Raw genomic sequence first — 24,824 nt, forward strand, 5'->3', positions numbered from 1 at the left:
AATAAAATTGTTTAGGAAAAAGCCTGTTCGCATTTATGTTCTAAAGTTTACTGTATGGAAATAACATTTCCTTACAGTACAGAAATGAATATTTCCTTACTGTTATTTTCGGTTGCCAGGCAACAATCAAGTTGGAGGAAATATTGACTTTTTCTTTCAAATATGTTGTCAAAAATGTTATTATTTCTTATCGATTTTCGGAAAAACATATTCATCAATTCTCTGTTGTCAAGTTTTCACGCATTTTCAAAAGAGGAAATTTTCAGCTATAATTAACACATACCGGGTAGTGCGTTGCCAAGCGGAACATAGGAAATCCCATGTAAATTTTAAGGGGGTCAATTATTGGCTTCCCTGTACATTTTACAGAAAAAAATGTAAGATAACTTTTTGAAGAAACCAATCTGGCAAAACCTCGTGCAAAGTTTCAAAAAGTTTTAATAAGCGAATCTTGAATTATTCAATTAAATGTAATTGCAAAATTAGCAAATTTTCGGTTCAGGTAAAACCAGACACCAGCCACCAGCAAACAATTTGTTATAAGGCTTTATCAAATCTGACGTACAGCCGAATACATGAAATGTTTTTTTTTGTTTTATCAATCTCACAACTATACATTCAAAGTAAAACACGTTAACGTTACTTTTTTATCTAAACTTTTATTTAATATAACGATGAAGTTAAACCAATAACAATTAATATTATCGATTATTAAAAAAATTGTTTGATCATACTTAGAATTTAATTAAACCAATAGCAGTATCTGAAATATTTTCAATTTATTTTCCCATCAAGCCTATCTTGTCCATTTCAACCATTAAACCTATTGTTAGTAAATTCGAGTCCAAAGACATTGCAATAAATAATTGTAAATGTTTAACTCAGAAGATCGAAAATAGATCCGAAAAAAGAGAGAACAGAACTCTTAATATTTTACTAAGTGTGGAAAAATAAAATACAATAACTTTTTTAAAAATAATAGAGAATTAGATAAAAACATCAATTAATCAAATGTTCAAACAACCCCCCATTAAAAGCTAAACAATATCTTAACCGATCATGAAATTCATTTCTAACGTTACTAAGTTGATATTGGGAAATTTTAATACATTCAAACGAAATAGCGTTTTGTAACTGGTTAAAACTTAAAATTTTACACTTTTATAAATGACACTTTTTAAATGACCCCACAAAAAGAAGTCATTCGGTGAAAGATCATGTGACCTGGCTGGCCAAGGTATCCGGTACCTTGGACCAATAATATTACCGTTAACAGCATTTTCCAAGCACTCTCTAACTATACGGGCATTATGGGCCTGGCAACCATCCATTTGGTACCATATCATTTGATCTTCCTGAACAACTTCTTCCAAGGCGGGTCCGATTTGATTTTGAAATAAGTCCAAATAGGTTTCAGCTGTTAGGTTATAGTCCATAAAAAAGGGTCCAATGATATAGTGTCCGATAATTCCCACGAATACATTTGTTTTTTGGGGATATTGTGTCCGAGTATAAACAAACCGATGTTCATTTTCTTGGCTCCAATACCGGCAATTCTGAACATTTGGTTCATTGTTGAGGGTAAATGTACATTCATCGGTGAAACAATTATTTCTTAAAAAATTCCTATCATTATTTGCTCTTTCCATCATTTCAAAACAAAATGCCATTCTTCGCTCTTCATCTCCTTCCTGCAGCTCTCGATGTTTTTCGAATTTATACGAATATTTGTTTTTTTAAAGTGCGCAATACCGTTGTATGATGTTTATTTACCTCTTGCCCAAGAACACTCGTACTAACCATCTTGTTTTCCTCCACACTCAGTAGAATATTAAGACCTGTTCTCTCTTTCTTCGGCTCTATTTTCGATATCCTGAGTTAAACATTTACAATTATTGATTATTGTACCATTAGTCTCGAACTTATTGACAATAAGTTTAATAGTTGAAATGGACGAAATGGGCTTGGTGGGGAAATAAACTGAAAACATTTCAGATACTGCTCTAAAACTGTTTCCCGCATAATACCACTTAATTATGGCTATTTTTTCTTCGATTGAATAATTCATACTTGTTTTCAAATATCGACTGTCACTGATTTATTGACACTTTTCCTCACGACAGTGACAATATTCATTTTACTGGTGCCCGTTTGGTTTTACCTGGACCGAAAATTTGCTAATTTTGCAATTACATTTAATTGAATAATTCAAGATTCGTTTATTAAAATTTTTTGAAACTTTGCACAAGGGTTTGCCAGATCGGTCTCTTCAAAAATTTATCTTACATTTTTTCTATAAAAGTACAGGGAAGCCAATAATTGACCCCCTTAAAATTTACATGGAATTCCCTATGTTCCGCTCGGCGACGCACCACCCGCTATATTAATATTAATTTAACTTATTGATGTTAGATTTTGGATTAGAAATAAAAAGAAGAAATAGATATATGTTATTCTAAGCGCAAAAATAACATCTTCAAAGCAAAAAAAAATTAATCATTCTTATTCCTAAAACCGCTTCTAAAAAATTTGAAATGGCTACACCGCAGGGAAAAGCTGATGTCATCTTGACAAACGGCTTTATATTTACATTCAGCATTTGTGAAGTTTGGTTTTTTCTTTAGTTTTTGGTTGAAAAAAAAACGCATTTAAGTGTTTTTGTGAACAGTTACGATAGTAAAAACTTGTGCTGTTTGGTCCGCACCATGGGAAAAAGGCGATTTAAGCCAATCTTTTCACAAGAAAATTCCGATATTGTCATAACATCATATCAAGAGCCAACCATCGTCATATACGTAGGATAAAAAAACTTATTAAGAAATCTATAATAATTACAAAATATTTAATTTCCATAAAAATGCGTTTTATTGGATAAGTACCTTTAGTCTAATGAAGTACATTAAAAAAACGCATAAAGAGTTTATAAACGGTAATATTGTTTATAATTTAAAGCATAATCTATTAATAATAAATATTTATCATGTAAATATCTTTTGACGACGTTACTGGTAAAGATTAGTTGTGTCCATGGAATAAACAATGCGATCGAGCCGCGTTGCGATGTTGTTGCCTTTTTCTCAGATAGAGGGACGTTATCTACATTCATTTAACTTAGAATGTTGACTTTACAGAGTATTCTATCATTTTTTATGAAAAGAAAATGCTTCATTTTTATTAAAGAGGAATAGTATTATTTTGCGCCTGTCAAAATAAGTGACAATTTTTCACTTTAAGATAAATAAATGAAATTTGGTGTATCGATGGTATTATTATAAGCATCTTCAGTGGATTTCCGTCATTTCCTGTTTAACCGGATTTTCCTATTTTATATAGGATAATTGGTATATTATACCGTATTTCGATAGAAAATAATATTCTGAGACCAATTATACCGCATTTGCTACATTTTGTTTTATACTCGTAGAAAATATCAATTTCTTAAATCTTAAAATAGGGTGCCATGAATGCGTTGAAAGTTTTAATTTTTAATCAAGTCATCACGGAAAAATAATATACAAAACCACTATTTTTGGCATTTGGTTTTTTTTTTAAATAGCACGTTATTGGGAATCACTACTTTTGAAATGCGTTCTCTTTTTCAATAATTTGTTATGATTAGTATTTAATAATCATGGATAGAAGGTTTAATTTCTTAAATAGGAGGCTGCGTTTTGACGCGTTTTTCACTTTATTATGCATTTGATTTAAAATTATTTAACCAATTGTATTCACGACATTTTCTTCCTATTTTTTTTTGTTTGTATATATCTACGTTATGTCAAGTAAATGGTAGTAGGTGAATGTTAAATAAAATATGTAATATTAATTTATCGTAAAAAACTGTTGCATTGAAAATTTGACGTTTGCCAAATTTTATGTGTTAAGTCAATTGAAAAAAAAGGCGTGTTAAAGCCCCCTGTTATTAAATATTTATTAGGCCATTTTTATTGAACTTAATTCTTAGATGCATTCATTTATGTGACTTGTTTTGACAGTTGTTTTCTTCTTATGGGCTTATTTATTAACCATTTACGAATATCGCTATTAATTTTCATAAAATATTGATAATAATACAACCTTTTTTAATCATTTTCCTTAAAAAAAATTGTATACTTGCTGTAACAAATCAAAAGTAATACCAGTTCATAAGCATATGTGTGCATATTTTTATCCTTGAATACGACTTTACTTTAGATAATAATACCAGGTAAATCTCAATCAAATCAAAACTCAAAATATAAATAGTAAAGGTATTGAAAAAAGTTGTATATGAAATTCTTATCTATTAAAGTGGCTTTTAACAAGTCGTTCCAACAAAAGTATGCATATTAAAAGAAAGTCAACTAACGATGTTGAATCGTTTAATAATGACTTAAAAAACTTAGTTCTTAAACAACTTACATACCCATTTCTCAAGTGAAACTCTGAAACATTATATAAATAGTTTTCAACCAAAAAAACTTCTTACTAAATGACGTCAAAATTATCAATCAACATGTCAACGCTATGCGGAAACTCCCCAATATGTCAATTTTGCACAAGGATATACGGCAGTTTTACCATACTAAACACAACGTGCTCCCCTTTTTAAATACTGTTCGTCCTGTTTAGTGTTCTGTATAGTCTTAAGTGTGTCTAAATATACTATCGTTCCTTATAATAATTTTCATACCGTCAAATGTAAAACTTCTGGGCTTAACTGACAAGTGAGTACATTCCATTCAATCACCTTTAAATATGTTTTTTTTTACGCATATAACACCCAACTCATTTTCAGTTAGCACTGATGATGGCTCATACGCCAAACACAAGTACATAAAGTTTAGGTAAAAGTCGCCATTTATTAACAAAGTTAATAGAAGGAATAAATTTCGGTTTTGACTTGGAATTTCTTAAAAAACTTTGTAAGTGAATTTCCTACTGTTCAATATTTGTATTGTAACATGCAATATATGTTTATATATTTTTTTTTAAATTAATTGTTAAGGATCCCTCATTTTACATATAAAATTTAAGAGTGTAAGGGCTGGTATGTGCTTAACCCAATCCAACGCAACCCATGTCATCCCATTAGGTGCGCATAAGCCGTAAGCGAATGACAATGATAATTTAAAAATAAAAATTATCGTGTCCGAGCGTTTTTTTTTCGAACGCATCCCCGAATTTTAAATGAATTTGTTCCAACTTGCGCGTCTTCACTGTATAAGGAATGAAAGCAAGGAAAATAGCTTCACAATCCGGCAACGCTATAGTGGTTAGTTTATTTTAAAACGTCAACGTTTCTAAATTAAAGGAAACAATTTGGTAAACAACTTTAAACAAGTGTTGTGTTTTTAATCGTTATATATTTTTTATTTAAAATAGAAATAAAGTAAAAATATTTTAGATCAATATAAAAGTCCTAAATTAATATATTAGTTCGCGATAATACTCCAGTATACTGTTAATATTTGTGTCCATAAGTAAATAGAAGCATAGGAAAATCGTGAGCCATATACAGGGTGTCCCAAAAGTAGACGTCCAAACGAGAGGAGGTGATAGAGAAGATCATTTGCAATCAAAAAAACCCTATATACTATTATCCGATTGTTGATGGTTTAAAAGTTATTTCCATTTTTCTCATTTTTGTTAAAATCGCTTTATGCATCATGCACAAAATTTATTTCAAAAATATCATAATTTATTTACTTAGTATTTAGTGCGAGTGTGACCCTAAGGAGTGCACCCTTTCATAAATATGATTTGGATGCATAATTGTTTCTTTCACTAGTAAGAAAAAAATAATTTCTCAATATGTTTAATTTTTATTTAAAAATTATTTGCCTTTTAAGTGAACCTGGCAGAAATAAATTTACTACAAAAAGTTAAAAATTATCAGGAAAAGTTACTTATTTAATGAAGATTCTCATATGGTGAAATACTTTCAGATAAGTGATACGAGTCTTTTTTGATTGACATTTTTATTAAACTAATCGTTTTTGGACAAAAATCAAAACATTGTAATACTAAATAATCTAATTCTAAATAATGAAAAAAATATATAATTTATTGCTATTAAACATCACAATAAATGTTCAAAATGCGAACCACCTGCCCTAATACACATTCGGCAACGGCGGATGAAATTACTTTTTATGCGCCGAAAGGCTCCGTCATTGGTAATAACGTTGGCCGCTTGTCTTATTTTTCTTTGCAGGTCTACTTCAGTCTGGCTTTCATTGATAAAAACAAGTTCTTTGAAATATCCCCATAAAAAAGTCTAAGGGGTTCAGGTCAGGCGAACGCGGCGGCCATTGGATGGTTCCTTCCCTTCCAATCCATCGATTATTAAAAGTAGTATCAAGATGTTGCTTTACGATTCGGGCAGAGTGAGCAGGAGCTCCGTCGTGTTGCAGCCACATGTCTCGCCGTGTTGCTACAGATACGTCTTCAAGTAAATCGTTCAAGGTATGTTGCAAGAAATGTAAATAATTTTCGCCGTTAAGTCTTCCTGGTAGCTCGAATGGTCCAATTAATTTGCCTTCAATGATCCCTGTCCATAGATTGACTGAAAACTGATGCTGAAAACGATAATTTCTCACTATCATTTCTAGGTGTTCCTACTCTCCGTAGCTGACCAGGAATGATGCCTTCCAAGTAACTCATTGATGCACTCAAGATGCACATTTATGAAAACTCTATGGTCAGAATAGCGATTTCGACCGGGAAAGCGTCTTTCATATTCTGGGGCAGCAGCTCGAGCATTTCCATCACAAAGCCCATAAACATAGTGCATTTCTGCATATTCGTGGGAACTATAAGCCATTTGTGAAGGTTTACTTGTAATAGTAGCAAAGGAGTTAAAACACGAAAAACTCTGAAAATAGAAACAGCAAACAGTCTAAGTATAAGAAATAAAGCCTAATTTGTTGAAAAACCAGAAAGAAACTAACGAATGTATCGCGACAGGGAAACGGTATGTTGATCTTAAAAATTATTTGAAAAAGAATGTTTAGTTTTCTTATCATAAATATTTGACCGTAAAGAATCTGCATAAATAAAGCAACTTTTTCTGATAGCTGTTTATTTTGGTCGAACACGTGCTTTGTAGCAGCATCAATTCAAATGCAAAAATGTGTATGTAAAACTTAAACACATTGGGAAATTATCATTTTCTAAGTAGTGACAGAAGCAATTGTTTTGCATGCAATTATTACTTATGAAAAAGTACACTATTTAAGGCAACATTCATAACAAATACCACGTGAGGATATTCTTTCTATGAGTTCTTTACAGAATTCATGACACTATTTTTATAAAAAACAGAAAAACGGTAATAACTTTTAAACCATCAACAATCGAATAATAGTATATGGGGTTTTTTTTATTGCTACTGACCTCCTCTATCGCCTCCTTTCGTTTGGACGTCTACTTTTGGGACACCCTGTATAACATACAGTGCCGGCCAAAAATGGAGAAACTTTTAATATTTTTATTTTTTTCTTATTAAAACTAATTCGAAGTAATTGTAAATAATGTTTATGGTTATATCTAGTAGTGACGAAAAAAAATAGAAAAAAAAATTGAAAACAAATAATTTATTGTAATAAAAATATGCAAACAAAATTTATTTTCTCTAAGGACAAAAATGGAGAAACTTTTTATTTTTATGACATAATTATGTTATAATACAAAATGTGGATAAAAGCACACTAATACTTTGTGGCATAACCGTTATTCTTCACAACTTCACCGTCTTGGCATAGATTCAAGAAGATTGTGTATAATATCTCCGGAAATTTCACTCCATGCTTCTTTTAGGACTTAAATAATTCGTCTTTATTTCGGAACTTATTCGGATTTTTTTGTCGAACTTTTTTGTCTGGGTGCTCCCACAAGTTCTCGATGGGATTTAAATCTGTACTTTGAGCTGGCCACTTCAGAACTTGAATTTGTTGAGAGGTTAGGAAATTTTTACCAATTTTAGAAGTGTTAAAAATACACTTCTAGTGTACTAGGCTTGGGGTCGTTATCATGCTGGAATTTCCAAATTAACGGCAAATTATCCTCGGCGTAGGGAAGCATATTATTCCTTAAGATGTTTAGATAATATTGGCTATTCATGATCCCATCTATTCTCACCAGTGGACCAACGCCATGCCCGGAAAAACATCCCCACACCAACACATTACCGCCTCCATGTTTGATTGTGGGAATAGTGTACTTTGGGTTGAATTTTTCATTCTCGGGACGTCTAACCCATCTCATACCATCTGACCCAAATAAATTAAACTTACTTTCATCTGACCATAAAACGTTTTTCCATTGATTATAGGTCCAATGTAAGTGTTCTTTTGCGAATCTTAAACGAATTTGTCTATTTTTCGTTGAAATGAAAGTTTTTTTTACCGGTCTCCTAGCTTTTAAGTTGGCGTCACATAAACGTCTTCGAATAGATCGAACTGAAAGGGAAATGCTGGGATATGCCTTTTTTATATCTTTGGCGGAGAAAAATGGATTTCTTATAGAACACCGTCTAATTAGCTTGTGAGTTGCAGATGTTGTTTTTTTGGGTCTACCTGGCTTAGAGATGCTGGCAGTAGTGCCTCTAGTTTGCCACAATTTAATTTGTTTACAAATGACACTTTTATGAAGATCAAGTTCTCTAGCGATTGTTACTTCTTTCACTCCCGCATTGTGCTTCTCAATTATAAGTTTTTTTATTTGTTCAGATAAATTTATACCTCGAGGCATTTTAATACTAAATAGGCTTCTTCACAATCGAAAACGAACTGCTTCAAACAAAAACTTTCTCTATTTATGTCCTCAAGTAAAAAAAAAATTGTTTGCTATTTACATTCCTGTGATAAATATTCAAACTGTTTTGGTATGAATTTATGGCTTAGGCTAAGATAAACATTTTTAATACATGGTGTCACAAAAATTTTGATCAGATTATTAAATTAGAAAATAAATTAAAAGTTTCTCTACTTTTGGCCGGCACTGTAAATATTCGTTTTTTTTTATTTAATTGATTTAAGGTAAGCTTCCTTCCTAAACATACCGAAAAAATCTAAAACTCGTTGGGTCTTAAATTACTCAACCACCTACTAGAATAATAAGAACGCATAAAACACTATCTTTCACTAAGAGTGGCGGAAAGCCAAATTTCATCACGACGAGTGTGTTATGAGTTATCATGCACTAAATCACTCACTATGGGACGTGATTAATCATTAGAATAACCCTGTATTCGATTAGTTTTGTCAACAAATTGGTGACAACTGAGGTGAGGTTAGGTATGGTGTTGCCAGTTCTGTCGTTAACTGCGTTTTGTCACTCTGCAGCTTCAGCCTTGTCTCCAGTGTGGCTGACTCATGAGTGCCTTCTCTAAAGTGGAGAATTCACTCTGTATTTTTTTAGTCACGTGAAATGTTAGGTATTATGCGTAAAATAAAGTAATATAATTTCACAAAAACTGTTTTTACCTTTTCTTGTAACTAAATCTATTATTTTCGTGCTACAAACATACCGAAGACACCCATAATATATTATTAATTTGGTAATTTTTAGATTTTGGCCCGAATTAAAAATAATGTGATTCTGCAGTTTAGCGGCTTTTGTCAAATTTAGCGTATTTTCACCGGTTTTCTTTTTTAAATGGCTTAATTTTACCTGGAAAAAAAAATAAAGTGGCGGAAGGTGTATTTTGCAAATAGTTTCTTTATAAACAATGTAAAGTACTTACAATGGGAGGTAAACTGATTTATTTAAATGTTTTCCTGTGTTTTTTTGCATAAATTCAATGACAGTCACTATCTGTCAAATGGGTTGTCGACTCTGGGAGTATCTGTGCAGTGTTTCAGTTTGTACCGTTCCTGTATCACTGCGAGGTGAACATAAGGCTTTGCGCACAGACCATAGATATACCCAACCCATCCCATCCCATCAACACTTATTATTTTATGATATTTATTTTATGACTTATTATTCTAAAGATTTATTGATTTATCACGTCCCATAGTGAGTGATTTAGTGCATGATAACACCCTTGTCGTGATAAAATTTGGCTTTCCGCCACTCTTAGTGAAAAATATATATCCAAATCTACCCATTCTGCAAAAAGTCCCATCATTTTTCGTTAGTTTAGACAAAAACCGCTAAAACTGCAGAATTACCCAAAAAACTGAGTCAACACAGACACTTGTAGGTTATCTCGGTGGCTATAGGAGATGGAGCCTTGCGGTTTTCGCATTCTTGTTATGCACTGGATTTTTTCCAGGCTAGCATCACATGGATCTGGCCGGTCTTTTGAAGTCATACTGTCGAGATTTGGCGCCATCTTTTTATCATTATGGGTCGTATCTAGGTGCTTGAATTTTTGATTGCTCGGAACATAGGAATCGACTGAACGGGATAAAGTTTGGTTGGTAGTATTTATAAGTTCTGGGTGTGATCTTATTGGACGCGAGCCAAAAAGCAGACCACGCTCCCTCGATATGCGGAACTTTTGGCCGATGAGAAACGGTCGGACGGAGGTGTGAACGTAACTGGTCTTTTACGGTATTTCAGGATTGTTATTAGTGATGGATTAGTGTTGTAAGTTGTTTAGTGATCGTTATTTGGCGTATGATTTGGGTTTTATTGGGATTTGTGTTTGAAGTGTTTAGTAAGGATTGGGACTGTGGGATCTGGGTTTAGAAGATTAAGAAAGAAAAAAAAAAGAAATGGACCCTGGGGCCGTATTTTCGAAACCATGCGAGAATCTTCGAATGCGAACAAAGTCGAGCGGCAAAATTCGCACACGAATTAAAAAGTGCATTTTTGAACAGCATTCGATATTTCATTCGCATGCGAACATGAAATGTAGTGGCAACCTAGCAAAGTCGAGTGCTATTGGAGGCCGTGTCAACCGGGATGAAGACGATAACGATTTTTTAACCTAACCTAAAATTTAAGTTTAAAAACATCAAGGAATTTTGAGGTTTTTTCATGGCGTTTCTTGGGTTTTTGCGAATTGACTTTTTTTTTAATGAATTCAAAAAATAAAAAATATTGCGGTTTTGTGTCGAGTGAGCGAAAGAAAGAACTAATTTCATTTATGGAAGAGCACCCGGAATTAAAGTCGGGCAATTTCACCCAAAATTTTTCGGCTAAAACTGCACAAGCCTTATATAAAACTAGTGGATAGATTACACAGTCTCAGGAGCACATAAAGATCACAACATCGTAATATGCTTAATCATTCTATCGTAATAGGCTTGCTTAATTTATATAATTTATTAAATTAAGCATCTGCATACATTTCAAATGGGTCAAGAAATGAAGAGTACATCCTATTCCTTCTATCTGCCAGAGTTTTAGTCTCTTCCAGTGCATCGACCACGTTTCTTTGCACAAGATTGTTTAATCTTGCCATTTGATTATTGCTATTTTTTTTTCAATAAACAATAAAAAAACACTACGAAAATACTTAACCAACTCACAAATTAAAAAAAAAACAAAGCTAGTTTAAAATCAAAACAAGACAAGTGGCAGAATCGCACACGAACTTGAAATTCGAATGGTATATACCCATTCGATCCACCGCATGCGAAAAAGTTCGCATACGAAGCGGTCGAAAATACGAATATCGATTTTTCGTGCGAAATCCTCTAATTTCGTATGCGAATCAAAGTCGAATGGTTTAAAAAATACGGCCCCTGTTATGACTTATACCTCTATTCCTAGAAGAAACTTGATTGCCTTGAGGTTTTTGGTTTGAGTATAGTTTTTCTAACTTTGCCATCAAGTTTGTTTTCTAATTTCATTTTTTTTTCAACATTCCATCAGGCAAACTTAGCAGATTCAAGAGGTTAGTATTCTTGATAGTCAACGCGGGACGTTTCATATGGGATCCTGAAGAGCCAGCCGTAGGCTCCGCGCTCCTGGTGATTGAGTCCGTGTCAGTCGTTTTTTTTTAAGATATCCGCGAAGTTGGTTTTTTTTTGTTTGTTTTTTAGGTTTGGGTTTTTTGGGCATCGCCAAAAACTCGGTGGATGGTCTCCACCGCAATTACAACACTCCGCCAGGTTAGCTCTGTTTTTATCACAGTTTGAGTAAAAGTAATCGCCCTTTGGCATTTATGGCAATGCAAAGCCGCGTTGCCATGACCGATTGCTCATGACTCTTGGCATCGATGGCACTACCCAATTTGCTTTATATTTTTAGAAGTATGGGTCCTTAAACGCTCGACACGGGCCCTAATGTTCAAAAGGTTTTCTATCTTGAATATTCCCTCTTGATCTTGCGGGACGAGGAATCTGATGAGGTCCGTAGGCCTTCTGCGGCCTGGGCCGGTTTTAAACCAACCCATTTCCTCAGGGTCAAACCATCATTCTAAGCTCCTCCTCCACTCCTTTAAGTTCACAGTTTAAAGTTTTGGTCAAGTCCTCTCAGGATAACACTTAATTTTCTGTCCTCCTCAAGGAAGAAGGAATGGAATTTCAATTGCCTCTCCTGGAGGAGTCTTGATGATCTTTAGATGTTTTGATGTTTTTACATATCTCTCAAATTCCAATTAGGGGCAAATTTACTATCTTTGCGGATGATACAACATTACTTTGGCATGACACTGACACCAAGAGATTAAGGAATATCGTTGATGAAGATTTAATTCTTGTAAAGTCATGGTGTGAATCTAATAGATTAACTTTTAATATTTCTAAAACTAATATTTTAACTTTTAAATGTAACCTTGGAACTGTCACTTTGCAAAATGAAACAATAAGTCCTTCTGAAACATGCAAATTTTTGGGCCTGACGATTAATAAGCAATTAAAATTTGAAAATCATATCTCCTCTTTAATAGGGAAGTTATCATCCAACTGTTATGCTATTAGAGTAATAACACATTCTCTGGGACTTGATGTGGCCAAAATTGCCTACCATGCTCTTATTGAGTCTCATCTGAGATACGGTATTGTGTTTTGGGGTGTGTGTTCTCAGTATTTGTTCAGCTCTCTATTTATTTTGCAAAAAAAGAGCCATACGCTACATGTGTGCAGCTCCCTTTCGTAGCCCCTGTAGGCCATTATTTTTAAAACACTCTGTCCTGACATTGCCATGCCTTTTTATTTTAGAGACTGTTTGTCTTATCCACAAAAAATATCGCCTTCAGCTTGGCCCCCCTCCTCGGGTTACAATCTCCTAACAACCTTCTCTTTACCTCTGCCTATACCAAAAAGTGAGCAGATTAAGTCCTCTTTTGTGTACGGGGGAGCAGAAGGCTTTTTAACCACCTACCCCTTTATATAAGGCTAATAAATTGTGAAAAACGTTTTAAGAAAAATATAAAAAAACTTTTGCTTGCTAAAGCGTTTTATTCTGTAGACGAGTTTTTAAATACAATTTTTTGACAGTGAAGAGTTTTGCGCAGCGTAATGTGAATTCTTACTACCCTTTCTTTGGGTGTGTTCTATATTCTATGCATGTAAGAATTGTTAAAATTTTTATATTTTTGTAAAAGATTATGTTGTCAACTATCTTTAAGGTTTTATATAATGCTTTGTTAACAACAGATGATGTTACGTAACAATAATGCTATTTTTGACTTTGACTTTGAAGTTCTCTATGATCTTTAAATGTTTTGGGGAAAAACGCTAATCCCAATCTATCCTTTTGTACTTTTGTGATGTTTATTTTATTTGCACAAAATAATTTAAATTTTGTCGCCTCGTGTCTCTTAGCACTACCTTTGGGACTTTAGATATATTGGGATCAACGCTTTTTTCTTTTCCCGCTAAGGAGAGGTTGTTCAGGGGCATGCATCATGGGTTTTTAGGATTTTGGATGGGATTTACTGTTGGGATTGGGTTTAAATCTGACGATGTTTTTTGAGTTAGACTCAAAAAATCTCACATATTATCTTATTGGTAATAACGTATGCCCTTTTGCTTAAGCGCATTCTGTTATGTAGTGTTTTATTAAGTGGTATAAGCGTTTTTATAAATACCAGAAAATAGTAATATTGTTTACTTCTATTCATATAGCTTTGCTACCGCAAAATTTGTACAAAATAAAAGTTTTTTTTAAAACAATTTTCTGAATTTGAGAATCTAATTTTTGTTATTAGGTTTTTTTCGAAAAGTAAAATAAATAAATGTAGTATTTGGTTAAAAGTTAAAAAATTCAATAGTCTGCTAGATTTTTATGAGCATCCTTTAAGAAATTATTTCTTTTGTTGGATTATTACAGATACCTACATACTTACATCGTTAGTAGTATAGTATTTTTACTATTATAAATATTTTACATTATTTGCAAATATAAAAAAGCATAATTAAGATATTTATAGTTATAGTTAATATTATCAGTTTCGCAATATAAGATATAAGATAGCATATTAAAATGAAATGTTTATACTTTATATAATCCATTCTTAAAATTTAATGCTTCCTAGTTCTTGACAAAAGTGTAAAAGTTATGATAAAAGTAATTTTAAAATTAAAATAAATATAGTCTTAAAGCAATGAATTTTGTCCTCATTTCCCTATAAGACAAAACACAGTACATTGCGGCGGTTAAATATGCACTTATATTTATTTTTTTTGCCTTTTTTTTTGCGAATTTACTTTTTCTTCATTATTTTTTGTACCAACTTACAAAAAAAGGTTTGCTGGATGCCTACTTTAAAATATGTCTATATAAATATTATACAGTTGTGGTCACATAAATAGCACACTTAGCCTTTTCATATATTACTTACAAAAAACAAATTCCTGACTGATAAAAAAATATTTAAGCAGTTAATCTCCTCCTAATATGCAAGACTTTATGTTTATTTTAAAAATATATGCACATACAGAATTTCATTCCAATATTAACGTTTTAAAGCTGGACACATAAATAGCACACCTTTCATTCTTATTAAATATATCGAGTGTTAATTAGTAAGTATTATTTTAACTTTTAAATTTTTGAATATTGTCAAGAGTAGTTTTGTTTTTAGTGGGTAGAAAGAAACATTGTGGACCAGAGAGGAGAGCTCTTATTATAGAAAAGAAAAATCAAGGCTTTTCTATTTCTGCTATAGCAAAAGATTTAAATTGCTCTAGGAAAATGGTTTATAATGCTCTGGCTCTCTATGAGACCACTCAAAGCACAATGAACAAGAAAAGATTAACAAGGCCTCGAAAAACCACATATAACATGGATAAAATTATTATTAGAATAAGCAAGGGTAATCCATTTTTAAGTTCCGCCCAAATAAAACGTGAAATAGCAGACCAATATGGCGTCAATATTTCTGCAAGAACAATAAGAAGAAAATTATGTGAAAAACATCTCAAAGGTTGTGTAGCTAGGAAAAAACCACTTGTTTCAAAAAGAAATATTAAAAAAAGATTGGCATTTGCTAAACAACATATAAATAAGGACATAATATTTTTAAATAATTTTTGGAAAACCATATTATGAAGCGATGAAACCAAGATTAATAGATTTGGAAATGATGGAAAATGCTATGTTAGACGTCCTCCCAATCGTGCCTTAAACCCTAGGTACACAATTAAAACTGTTAAGCATGGAGGAGGATCAATTATGATATGGGGAGCAATGTCATGGCATGGTGTTGGACCTATTCATCGTATAGAGGGAATAATGGACCAATACAAGTATAGGGATTGGAACCATACATGGAGCATTTTATGCCAATTACATGTAAGTTCATGCACGATAATGATCCAAAACATTCTGCAAAATCAATAAAACGATGGTTTACTAAAAATTTGGTAGATGTTTTGGAATGGCCGCCACAAAGCCCAGACCTGAACCCTCTGGAAAATTTGTGGGATCACGTTAAAACCAAAATTAAGGTATTAAATCGCTCAAATCTGGATGAACTATGGCAAAACTTCCAAGAGGCTTGGAACAGTATTCCGGCAAGCGTGTGTGCAAAATTGGTGGAGTCAAGACCCAAGCGATTAAGTGAAGTTATAAAAAATAAAGGATACCCAACAAAATATTAAATTGGTTTTGGTGAAAGTAAATATTTTTTAAGTGTGCTATTTAAATGGCCAGCATTTCTTTAGTTTTTTTGTTATGTTTCTTATATATTTAAAATACTCTTTTAATTTTAATTAAATACAACTCTTTGTAGAACATCTAAGCTAAATATATTATAAAAAAAATAGAAAATGGTATTTAATATTTTTTATCGCAATTTAGAAAAGTGTGCTATTTATATGACCATAACTGTATATAATATTATTAATATATATAAATATTTATACTTACACCATATTTTAAACTACTTTAAAATATGGTGTGAAGTCTACTTAAAATATAATTAAATTGCCTTGAAGTATGCCAATATTTAATTGAAAAATTCATATATTTCTTAATTTTTACTACACTTCTCAAATAGTTTTAGGCATGTATCAATTCTTTATCTGAAATATTAAAAAAAAAATTAAGCCGAAAAGTGCAATGGTGTCCAAATGAAATGATATACACTATCAGACAAAAGTAGAGCAACACTTCCAGAGATATTTGCAAATACCGATTTTAAAATTATAAATGCATGATAATGTATACAAATCCACTAAGTTTTAAAACTACAAAGTAGGCTATGATTATCAATGTCAACAAAAATTTTCGTCCAAAACAAATTATTTTATTGACGTTTAAGTTTAAATGCTTCATAGTAACGCGTCAAAAGTAAAGCAACATTCAAATAATTTGATCAAAAGAAGGGTTTTAGCAAAAGTAAAGGGATAAAATAATTGTGTAAGGTGATTTTTATGTTTTTTTGAACATTTCTGTGTAAGATTAATCATGCCGAGAGGAATTCCAATTTCATAAGACTTGAAGCAAAGAGTTGTGAATGGATTCATGGAAGGTAACAAACACGCCGATATTTCAAGACAGTTTGAGTTACCCCGGTACACTGTGTCCCAAATAATATCATCGTATAATGAGAGGGGACATTTAGAGAAGTTGCCAAAATCGGGAAGGCCAACGAAAACATCAGTAATGACTGACAGACGCATCAAAAGGATTTCCCAAAATGATCCTTGGAAGTCCGCACCTCGAATTATTGCCGAAATTCCAGAAATTACGGTTGGTATACGAACAGTACAAAGAAGGTTAGTAGACGCAAAGTTATTTAGTAGACGTCCAGCTAAAAAGCCGTTAGTTTCAAGAAATAGGGCATTTAAACCGTTTTTTTTTCCGTCAATGACTGGAAAAAAGTTCTATTCAGTGATGAAACGCGCTACAAAATATTCAATTCTGATGGAATGAGGCGTGTGAGGCGACCAATCAATACAAGGTTTAATCCTAAACATGTAACACCTACATTAAGCATGGTAAAGGTAGTGTATTTTTATTAGTTGTTTTTCATGGAATGGGGTAGGCCCTATGCACTTTATTAATGATACGATGGACCGATTTGTTTACAGGGATATCATGCAGAATGTTATGCTTCCTTATGCAGAATAGGAAATGCTATTGCGTTTTATTTTTCAACAGAACAATGATCCAAAACATTCTTCACAAGTTGTTCAACAGTGGTTTCGGGAAAATAATGTTCATGTTTTACAGTGGCCAGCACAATCCTCAGATCTTAACCCGATTGAGAATGTCTGGGAAGAAGTAGAACGTCGTATTCGTACCCAAATGTTTCCAAATAAAGAATCCTTAATAAATAAAATTAGTGAAGTTTGGACAAGGCTTCCCAAAAATGTCATGCAGATTTTGATTGCTTCAATGCCGCACCATTGTCAGCAAGTAATTATTAATAATGGATATTCTATCAATTACTAATGTATTACTTTCAATTGTTATGGTTGTTAAATGTGTTAAATACTTTTTGTTGAACTAAAGTAAAATAAAATACTGTTAAATACAATTTGTTGCTCTACTTTTGTCACCCCCATTCTTATCAATCTTTATAATCATTAATATTTACCGTTCTTAAAATAATTAAAAGTACACCAAAATGTACTGAAATATTACTTTCAGTGTAAGGATAGTGTGACATTAAGCTTAGCGAAAAGTCACAACCCAATAATTTTTTTTATTCAAACATGAATAAAATTGAACTTTGTTGCTCTACTTTTGTCCGATAGTGTATGCAAAACCTCTAAAAAGCAATTTTTGTGGGCCTGGGAAGCGGAGCCTTAATTAAAGAACGCAAATCATCCTTTTAATACTAATACTGTACAAAAAGTGCACCATCCAAAATTAAACAATGAGTGCAGTTACCAAATACCTTTATCACAAGAATATTTATATGCAAAATCTACAGTGTTGCCGCTGTGTGTGGAAATTTAGTGTAGAATCCAAATTAAAAATATTATTATTAGTGTTTAATGTAAATATAGTACAAAAAAGGTTTTGGTTATTAAATGAGTTTCACTTTTTCTTTTGCTTTATAATAAAGAATGCAACTCTTTGCTAATTATAATAATTTATTATATCACTTTATTATCTTCTGTTAAAATTGAGTAATCACTGGCAACATGGAATACTAAGTATGTTTATTAACAAAATATCACCTCTGCCCCCTGTGTGTAGATGTTGCACTCAATCCAAAGCAGCCAATATTTATTCTAGTGTATTCAATGTTCTAAGAATTTAGCATATACAAACTTGCAGGGAAATATTTAATAATTTACTTAATTTGCTTTATTTGCATTATAAAAATAATGCAATATGTGCAGTTACTAAGCTCTTTTAAAGGCTTTAAAAAGATTAACTGTTTATGGTATTTATAAATGTTAAACATATAATGTATATAATACTTAAAATTTATTAATACTTCAATATTTATATACTATAATCATTATTAACAGACTGAAAATTCCAAGCCATTGCCCTAATATTTAAAACATTTGGTTCATTTGTTGAAAATGCAGCAAAATACATTATTATGCTTCTGAACTTACACACACCAGATGCTAAAAATATCATGACAGTGTGTGGGTGCTAGGTAATAAATGTGACTATCTTAATGATATTACCAAATTTTCAGATCAAAATTGCAAAACATGATTATTTGTATTTCAAGGATTGTTATAACTATTTTTGTAGATTATGTTATGTAGGGATTTTTGATATTTTCTATTAAAAATAGCAGTGAGTTACCGTAGGTGTAGAATGTAAGTTAGGTATTATAAATTATGAATCTAAATGTAACAAAAAATGGCATAAAAGAAAACTGACCCTAAATTTAAACTCAAATACAAATATTTTGAAATGTATTTTGGGTCCATTTCTTTAAAAAACATAGCATATCCAAACATTTTCAATTAAGAATGTTAAATTAAAACTTACCTGCTTAGTCATCTTAAACTTAAATGGAGGACCTTCAAAGACAGCAATGGTGTTATCCTCACTTCCAGTAACAATTCTAAAAGGTCTTGTTGGACGGAAGTCACAAGAGTTTATGGGTTTAGATTGTCCAGATATTTCTCCCACAGATGTCCCTGTTTCAGACATAAAAACATGTCCAAAGCGTTCACGTCCCTCACCAACAACAACCATTCTTTGGTTGTCTGGTGACCAGGCAATATCTTTAATGGGTCCACCAAAAGGATGGAATTCATTTTTTAGGATGTGTTCTTTATTTACAGTGTCCCAAATACGAACTTTACCAGATTGATCTAGAAATATGATTAGTAGCTTTAACTAAAATATTGATTAAAAAATTACCCCCAGATGCGATGTAAAATCCACTTGGGGAGTATTTGGCCACATTTACTTGACAAGAGTGTTCAGTATAAACATCAGCTATTGCCGGGTTCTAAAATGATATTTTCATGATTTGTGGTTTAGTCTTGAAGTATAAACAAAGCACTTACATCAATATTTCTAATAATAACTGAATTTCCGTTGGTATAAAGGAAGTTTTTCCCTTTAGGATCTCCACCCAAAACAAGTGGTTGGCCCCTTTGGGTTTTGGGCAGGGTAGAGTAAATACTTTCTACAAATTAACAAATTTTTATCATGCCAACGATTTAAATTATTGTTTTATGGTTTACTAATAAACTAAAAAGTAGACTTACTGCAAGAGTACGACATTATCTTATCACCAAGACTAAACGAAAAAAAAATCCGGTTCCCTGAAGCAGATTTCCGGTATCAAAACTGACACGAAAGAACCACTTTTTACCGTTTTAATGAGCAGGTTATGGTGCGTGAACTCCTAAACAATCAAAAATTTATCTCGCGTTTATCTGATATATGAATCAAGGTATTTCCAACAAAAAAATAGAGATAATGGAAAAATTATAAGCGGTTATGTTTTTCCAAAAAAGGAAATGTCAATGTGGGTTTGTCATCAAAACCCGAGTGAAGTTTCTCTGCTGGGATGCGTTCAGAAACGAAAAGACGATGGTTACGGTAACCGGGTAATTTAATTGTATGACGTCATCGGGTAACTTAAGATCAGATCAGTGTAAATACTTCTTGAAATTCCTGAACGCAAAATGTCTCATACAAAATGTCTTTGTCATTCCCAACTTGTATATTGTTGCTACGCCACGAACTTAATAAATATATCTGGACTACTAATGTATATGGCCACGACACCCAAAAATGACCACTACACGTATGGTCATCAATCAACTTTGAATAGATGCATGCACTTTAAAATATTTGTTTTATTAGTCTGATAATTTTCAATCTTATAAATCTAAACTTAAACTTAAATCTTATAAATCATAATACCATAAAAATGATGATCTTCATTAAAATTTTTGCTTGTATTTACTTAACAAAGTCAGTTAAAAACATTTTTATATTCTTTCTATTTTTACTATTACGAGTTTTACTTTCCTTCCATGTACCGGGTGGCCAACTAAGAATGGACGTCGGCGATATCTCAGGCCCTAATAGTCGTAGCGCCTTGAAAAAAAAAATTTTTGTAATAAAAGTGACCAAAAAAAAATGCTGGAAATTATTTTGAAAATCATTGGTCAACCGCTAGAGGGCGCCACAGCTTCTTTAAATCTTAAAATTGCATTTTTGCCAAAAAACCTCCAATAACGTACACCTCAAAATATTATATTAATATTCTAGGAAGATTTCCTAACAAAAAAGTTTCTACAAAAATTTCTGTCAGTTGTCAAATAAAGTGGTGGGGGGCATTTTTAGCTTGAATAAAGAAAACAGCTGAAAATCAGCTACGGACCGATTTTTTTTAAACATATTTTTTTAAGTCTATTGTTGCCTTATTTTTTCAACCAAAAAAAAATTTCAAATTACTTTTTCTAAAAGCTAGAGGGCGTTAACTTGTGACTAACCCTTTCTGACGGATTATTTCAAAAAACTTAAATGCAACTATATATATTTTTTTATGTCATTAAAAGCGGGGAAGAAAACCAAAGAAACTGGTTAAAACGGCACTTCTGCACACCTTTCTGCTTCCACGTTTGCGTCTTTGGTCGTTTTGTCGCATCAAATGTATGGTAGTATAAGACCAGGAAGCAAAAATGTTACGGATATCCGAGCGATAAAATACACCTCCGAAGGAATAATTTTATACAAACTAAATTTTAATGATTCATGGACTGAGCTCCCCCAACGGCGATGCCGAAAAGAAGTCTGCCTTATTTGGCCGCCACTAAATTTGACTAAGAAGAAAATAAAAGCTCAAAAGTTTAAACATCCCCAGGAACTTAAATCAGTTATTCCTGTAGATTGCCACGCCTTTTATGATAATTTGAGTCATATGTAGGTTTAGTTGGCTCTGATGTTCCTATTCTTGCTAAAAAATATATTTTTTGCATTTTAATAGTGACATTTTTATTTCAAGCCCCTTAGATGGACCTAACTTACATAATTCTGTTATCCCACATTTGGTCAACATTTAATTTGAGCAATATCTCGTAACCCACTTAAAAAGCTCGAAATAATGATTTATTATTTTTCTTTTTACGATCATACACATATTTTTTTTGTTGAATATCCAGGATTTATTGGTACCGTCGCCACTCACGTGTAGTTAGTTTTTTCTCCTTCTTTAAAAAATGTTCATGGGGGTTACGAGCTATTGCATCTTAAACGACGATATATAATCTTGTATGTTTTGTAGATCGATTTTCGTTATTCAGCAAACCCGTTTCGAAAATCTAATTTTGAAATATCAAATCTTGAATTTAAAATAAATAATTGCCGAAAACAACATAACTACAAAAACGTAAACAAAACAAATCGTAAAAAGCACTTGTCCACTGATATACAGTGCTTTTATTTCAAAACGATCCACCCTTAATAACTTTCTTAAAAAAAAAAAAAACACGTCAAATTAGATATACAGGGGGACGTTTAATTATGCATTTACTGAAGTTCTGTCAATCACCTCCTCACCTCCAGGTAACCTCACTTTAATATGTCAAATAGGAACCCCCATCGTGTGATACATCATAGTAAGGAGCGTAAAATTCTCTATTCAACGGTACCAAAAAAAATGAAATCGGTAAATGTTTAAGCAAATAGTTAGCGAAAATGTCTAAAAATAATGAATATTTTAGTTACGCCAAACTTTGGTATGTCAAATGGCTACCCCATGGTGTGATACAATATTTTAAAGGGCATTCATTATGCTAATTTAATTAGTTTAACAAATTTATTTTATTAAATATTCAAATTGCGCGCCGTTATTACCAAGACAATAAAAAAGCCTATTTTCAAACTCCTTACGAACATTGGCAAGGGTCTGCCAGCTAATTTCTCTGCATTCTTGAAATATTCTATTTTTTAAATTCTCAATACTCTCAGGTGGGGTTTTATAAACTTTGCTTTTTAAGTAGCCGCAAAGAAAAAAGTCTAGTGGGGTTAGGTCCGGAGACCGCGCAGGCCATTCGATTGCACCACGTCTGCCAATCCACTTTTCTCGAAAATTTTCATCAAGCCACTCTCGAACTACTAAAGTGTAGTGCGCGGGAGCTCCATCCTGCTGAAAATGTATAGGGTGAACTGCCCAGTTCTCGGCCACCTAACTGAATTTTTGACTTTGACTGAGAAATAAAATTAGAAAAAGGACAAAATTTGTTTTTTTTGTTTTTTTATGTGAAACCTTATAGTGTTCTTAATTGTTTCCTTTGGTCTAAAAAGGATAAAATATTCCCAGTTTTTATAAATAAATTAAAATTTAAAAAATGTGCATTCTGCCAGATCTCGGCCAGGTGGAATTTTTGTCGGCCTCAAAATGCCGGTTCTCGGCCGGGGTGGCCGAAAAATACTGACTTTCGACCGATCTAAATAAATAAAGTCCAGAAGCAATTAAAAAAGATTGTTTTAATTTTATTATAAGTCGTACAAGTAAAAATGTAATATGTTTTTATTCTTGTATTGAAAAATAAAAAAACGCAACTAAAGAAGCAAATAACAGGGTATATATTTAATACCAACTTAGTACAAACATACTTAGTAGGTACCTACCTAGTTTTGTAGGAACTTCAAATCTCTATAGTTAACAAAAATATAAAATATTGCGTATAACTAATAGTAAATAGTAAAACTAATACCTTACCTACTATAATGTAGGTTCCTAATATTAGGTACATACACAAACAAATAACAGACACAAGTTCTTTTAAACTCTATAGACAAACAAAAAAAGAAACAAAACTCTAACAAAAATAAAAAAAACATTGCTTCTTTTAAAACTTTTCTTAAAACTATTGATACCTAAATTATAAGTACCTACTATAATTACTAGGTAAGTAACGGCAAGGAACATATACATAGGTAGGTAGGTATTTTACTGGCAAGAAATACATATAAAATCTTTGCTTGCAGCTTCTGAATATGATAAATGGGACAATTCAGTGCACGCTAAATGGTACCACTTAGGACAGATATCACAGCCTACATTTTTCAAATTGTCATCTTCTGTATCACTTATAAGTTCGTCCTCGCAAAGAGAACACATAAGTTTAATTTTTTTACTTTTCTTGTTATTTTTCGAGACACTCATATTTTTAGCTATCAGTGTCTTTTTCTCCTGTCTTTCTTCTTTTTTCTTCTTCTGGACATCCAGTTTATTCTGTTTTTCTTTTTCTTGTTTTTGAATATGTTCCCTCCAAGCTTTGGAGGAAATTGCACTTGGCAGTTTATCTCGTTTTTTACTTTCGTTATTTTTTTTAATAGGTTCGGGAAACTTCAGATGTTGAGAAAATGGACTTAAAACTTCAACGTCGTTCATAGATTTTTGGGGGGTTTTTTCGCCAATCTGGATTTTATCTAGTTCATTTTCGATACTTTTTAATGGTCTTTCTTCTCTTGTTATTGCATCTGCTCCTTTAACTTCACATGCTGTTTGGTTGTTAATATTTTCTTTACTACTATTTATGTCATATCCAAGTTCTTCAGGAATATTATTTTTAGATTCTTTAAATAATAATGGTTGCTTGAACTCTTCAGTTTGATTGATGGTATGGCCTTCTTCAATGATAGTTAAGGCATCATTGTCTGCAAGATTTCTTTGGTTTTCTGGTTCACTTTTATTGTCATCTAAACTTTTAGTCTCTTCAATTGGATTAGTAGAGTCGTGACTTTCTTCAATGGTAGCAAGGGTTTCATTTTCTGGTGGATTCTGATCATCTTCTTCACATTTTTTGTCATCATTTTTAATTTTTTTACCGAATTCTTCAATTGGACTGGTAAATTCATGAGTTTCTTTGGTGATAGCAGATGTATAATTTCCTTGTGTATCTTTTTTATTATCATGTTCGGGTTTTTTTTCAATTGCTTCATCTTTGTTATCATTGTCATTTGGTCCTTTCTGTTTGTAATTGTCTTGATAAATATTTATAGAATCATTATAGTTGTGTCTATGCTCTGGTTCTTTGGCTCCA

At 32.2% G+C, this 24,824-nt stretch overlaps 1 protein-coding gene across 1 annotated transcript in view; it reads right to left on the bottom strand.

The window, feature by feature from the left end:
* Positions 1–20,294, bottom strand: part of LOC126744906 (actin-interacting protein 1) — a 68,792-nt gene extending 48,498 nt beyond the window's left edge. The window contains exons 1-4 of the mRNA XM_050452494.1: positions 20,028–20,294; positions 19,824–19,945; positions 19,675–19,765; positions 19,297–19,625 (exon numbers count right to left, since the gene is read on the bottom strand). Coding sequence (XP_050308451.1) covers positions 19,297–19,625; positions 19,675–19,765; positions 19,824–19,945; positions 20,028–20,043 — 558 coding nt within the window. The 5' untranslated portion in view covers positions 20,044–20,294. The remainder of the gene's footprint in view (positions 1–19,296; positions 19,626–19,674; positions 19,766–19,823; positions 19,946–20,027) is intronic.
* Positions 20,295–24,824: the final 4,530 nt, after the last annotated feature.

Source organism: Anthonomus grandis, chromosome 15, assembly GCF_022605725.1.
Source record: "Anthonomus grandis grandis chromosome 15, icAntGran1.3, whole genome shotgun sequence".
NCBI lineage: Eukaryota > Metazoa > Arthropoda > Insecta > Coleoptera > Curculionidae > Anthonomus > Anthonomus grandis.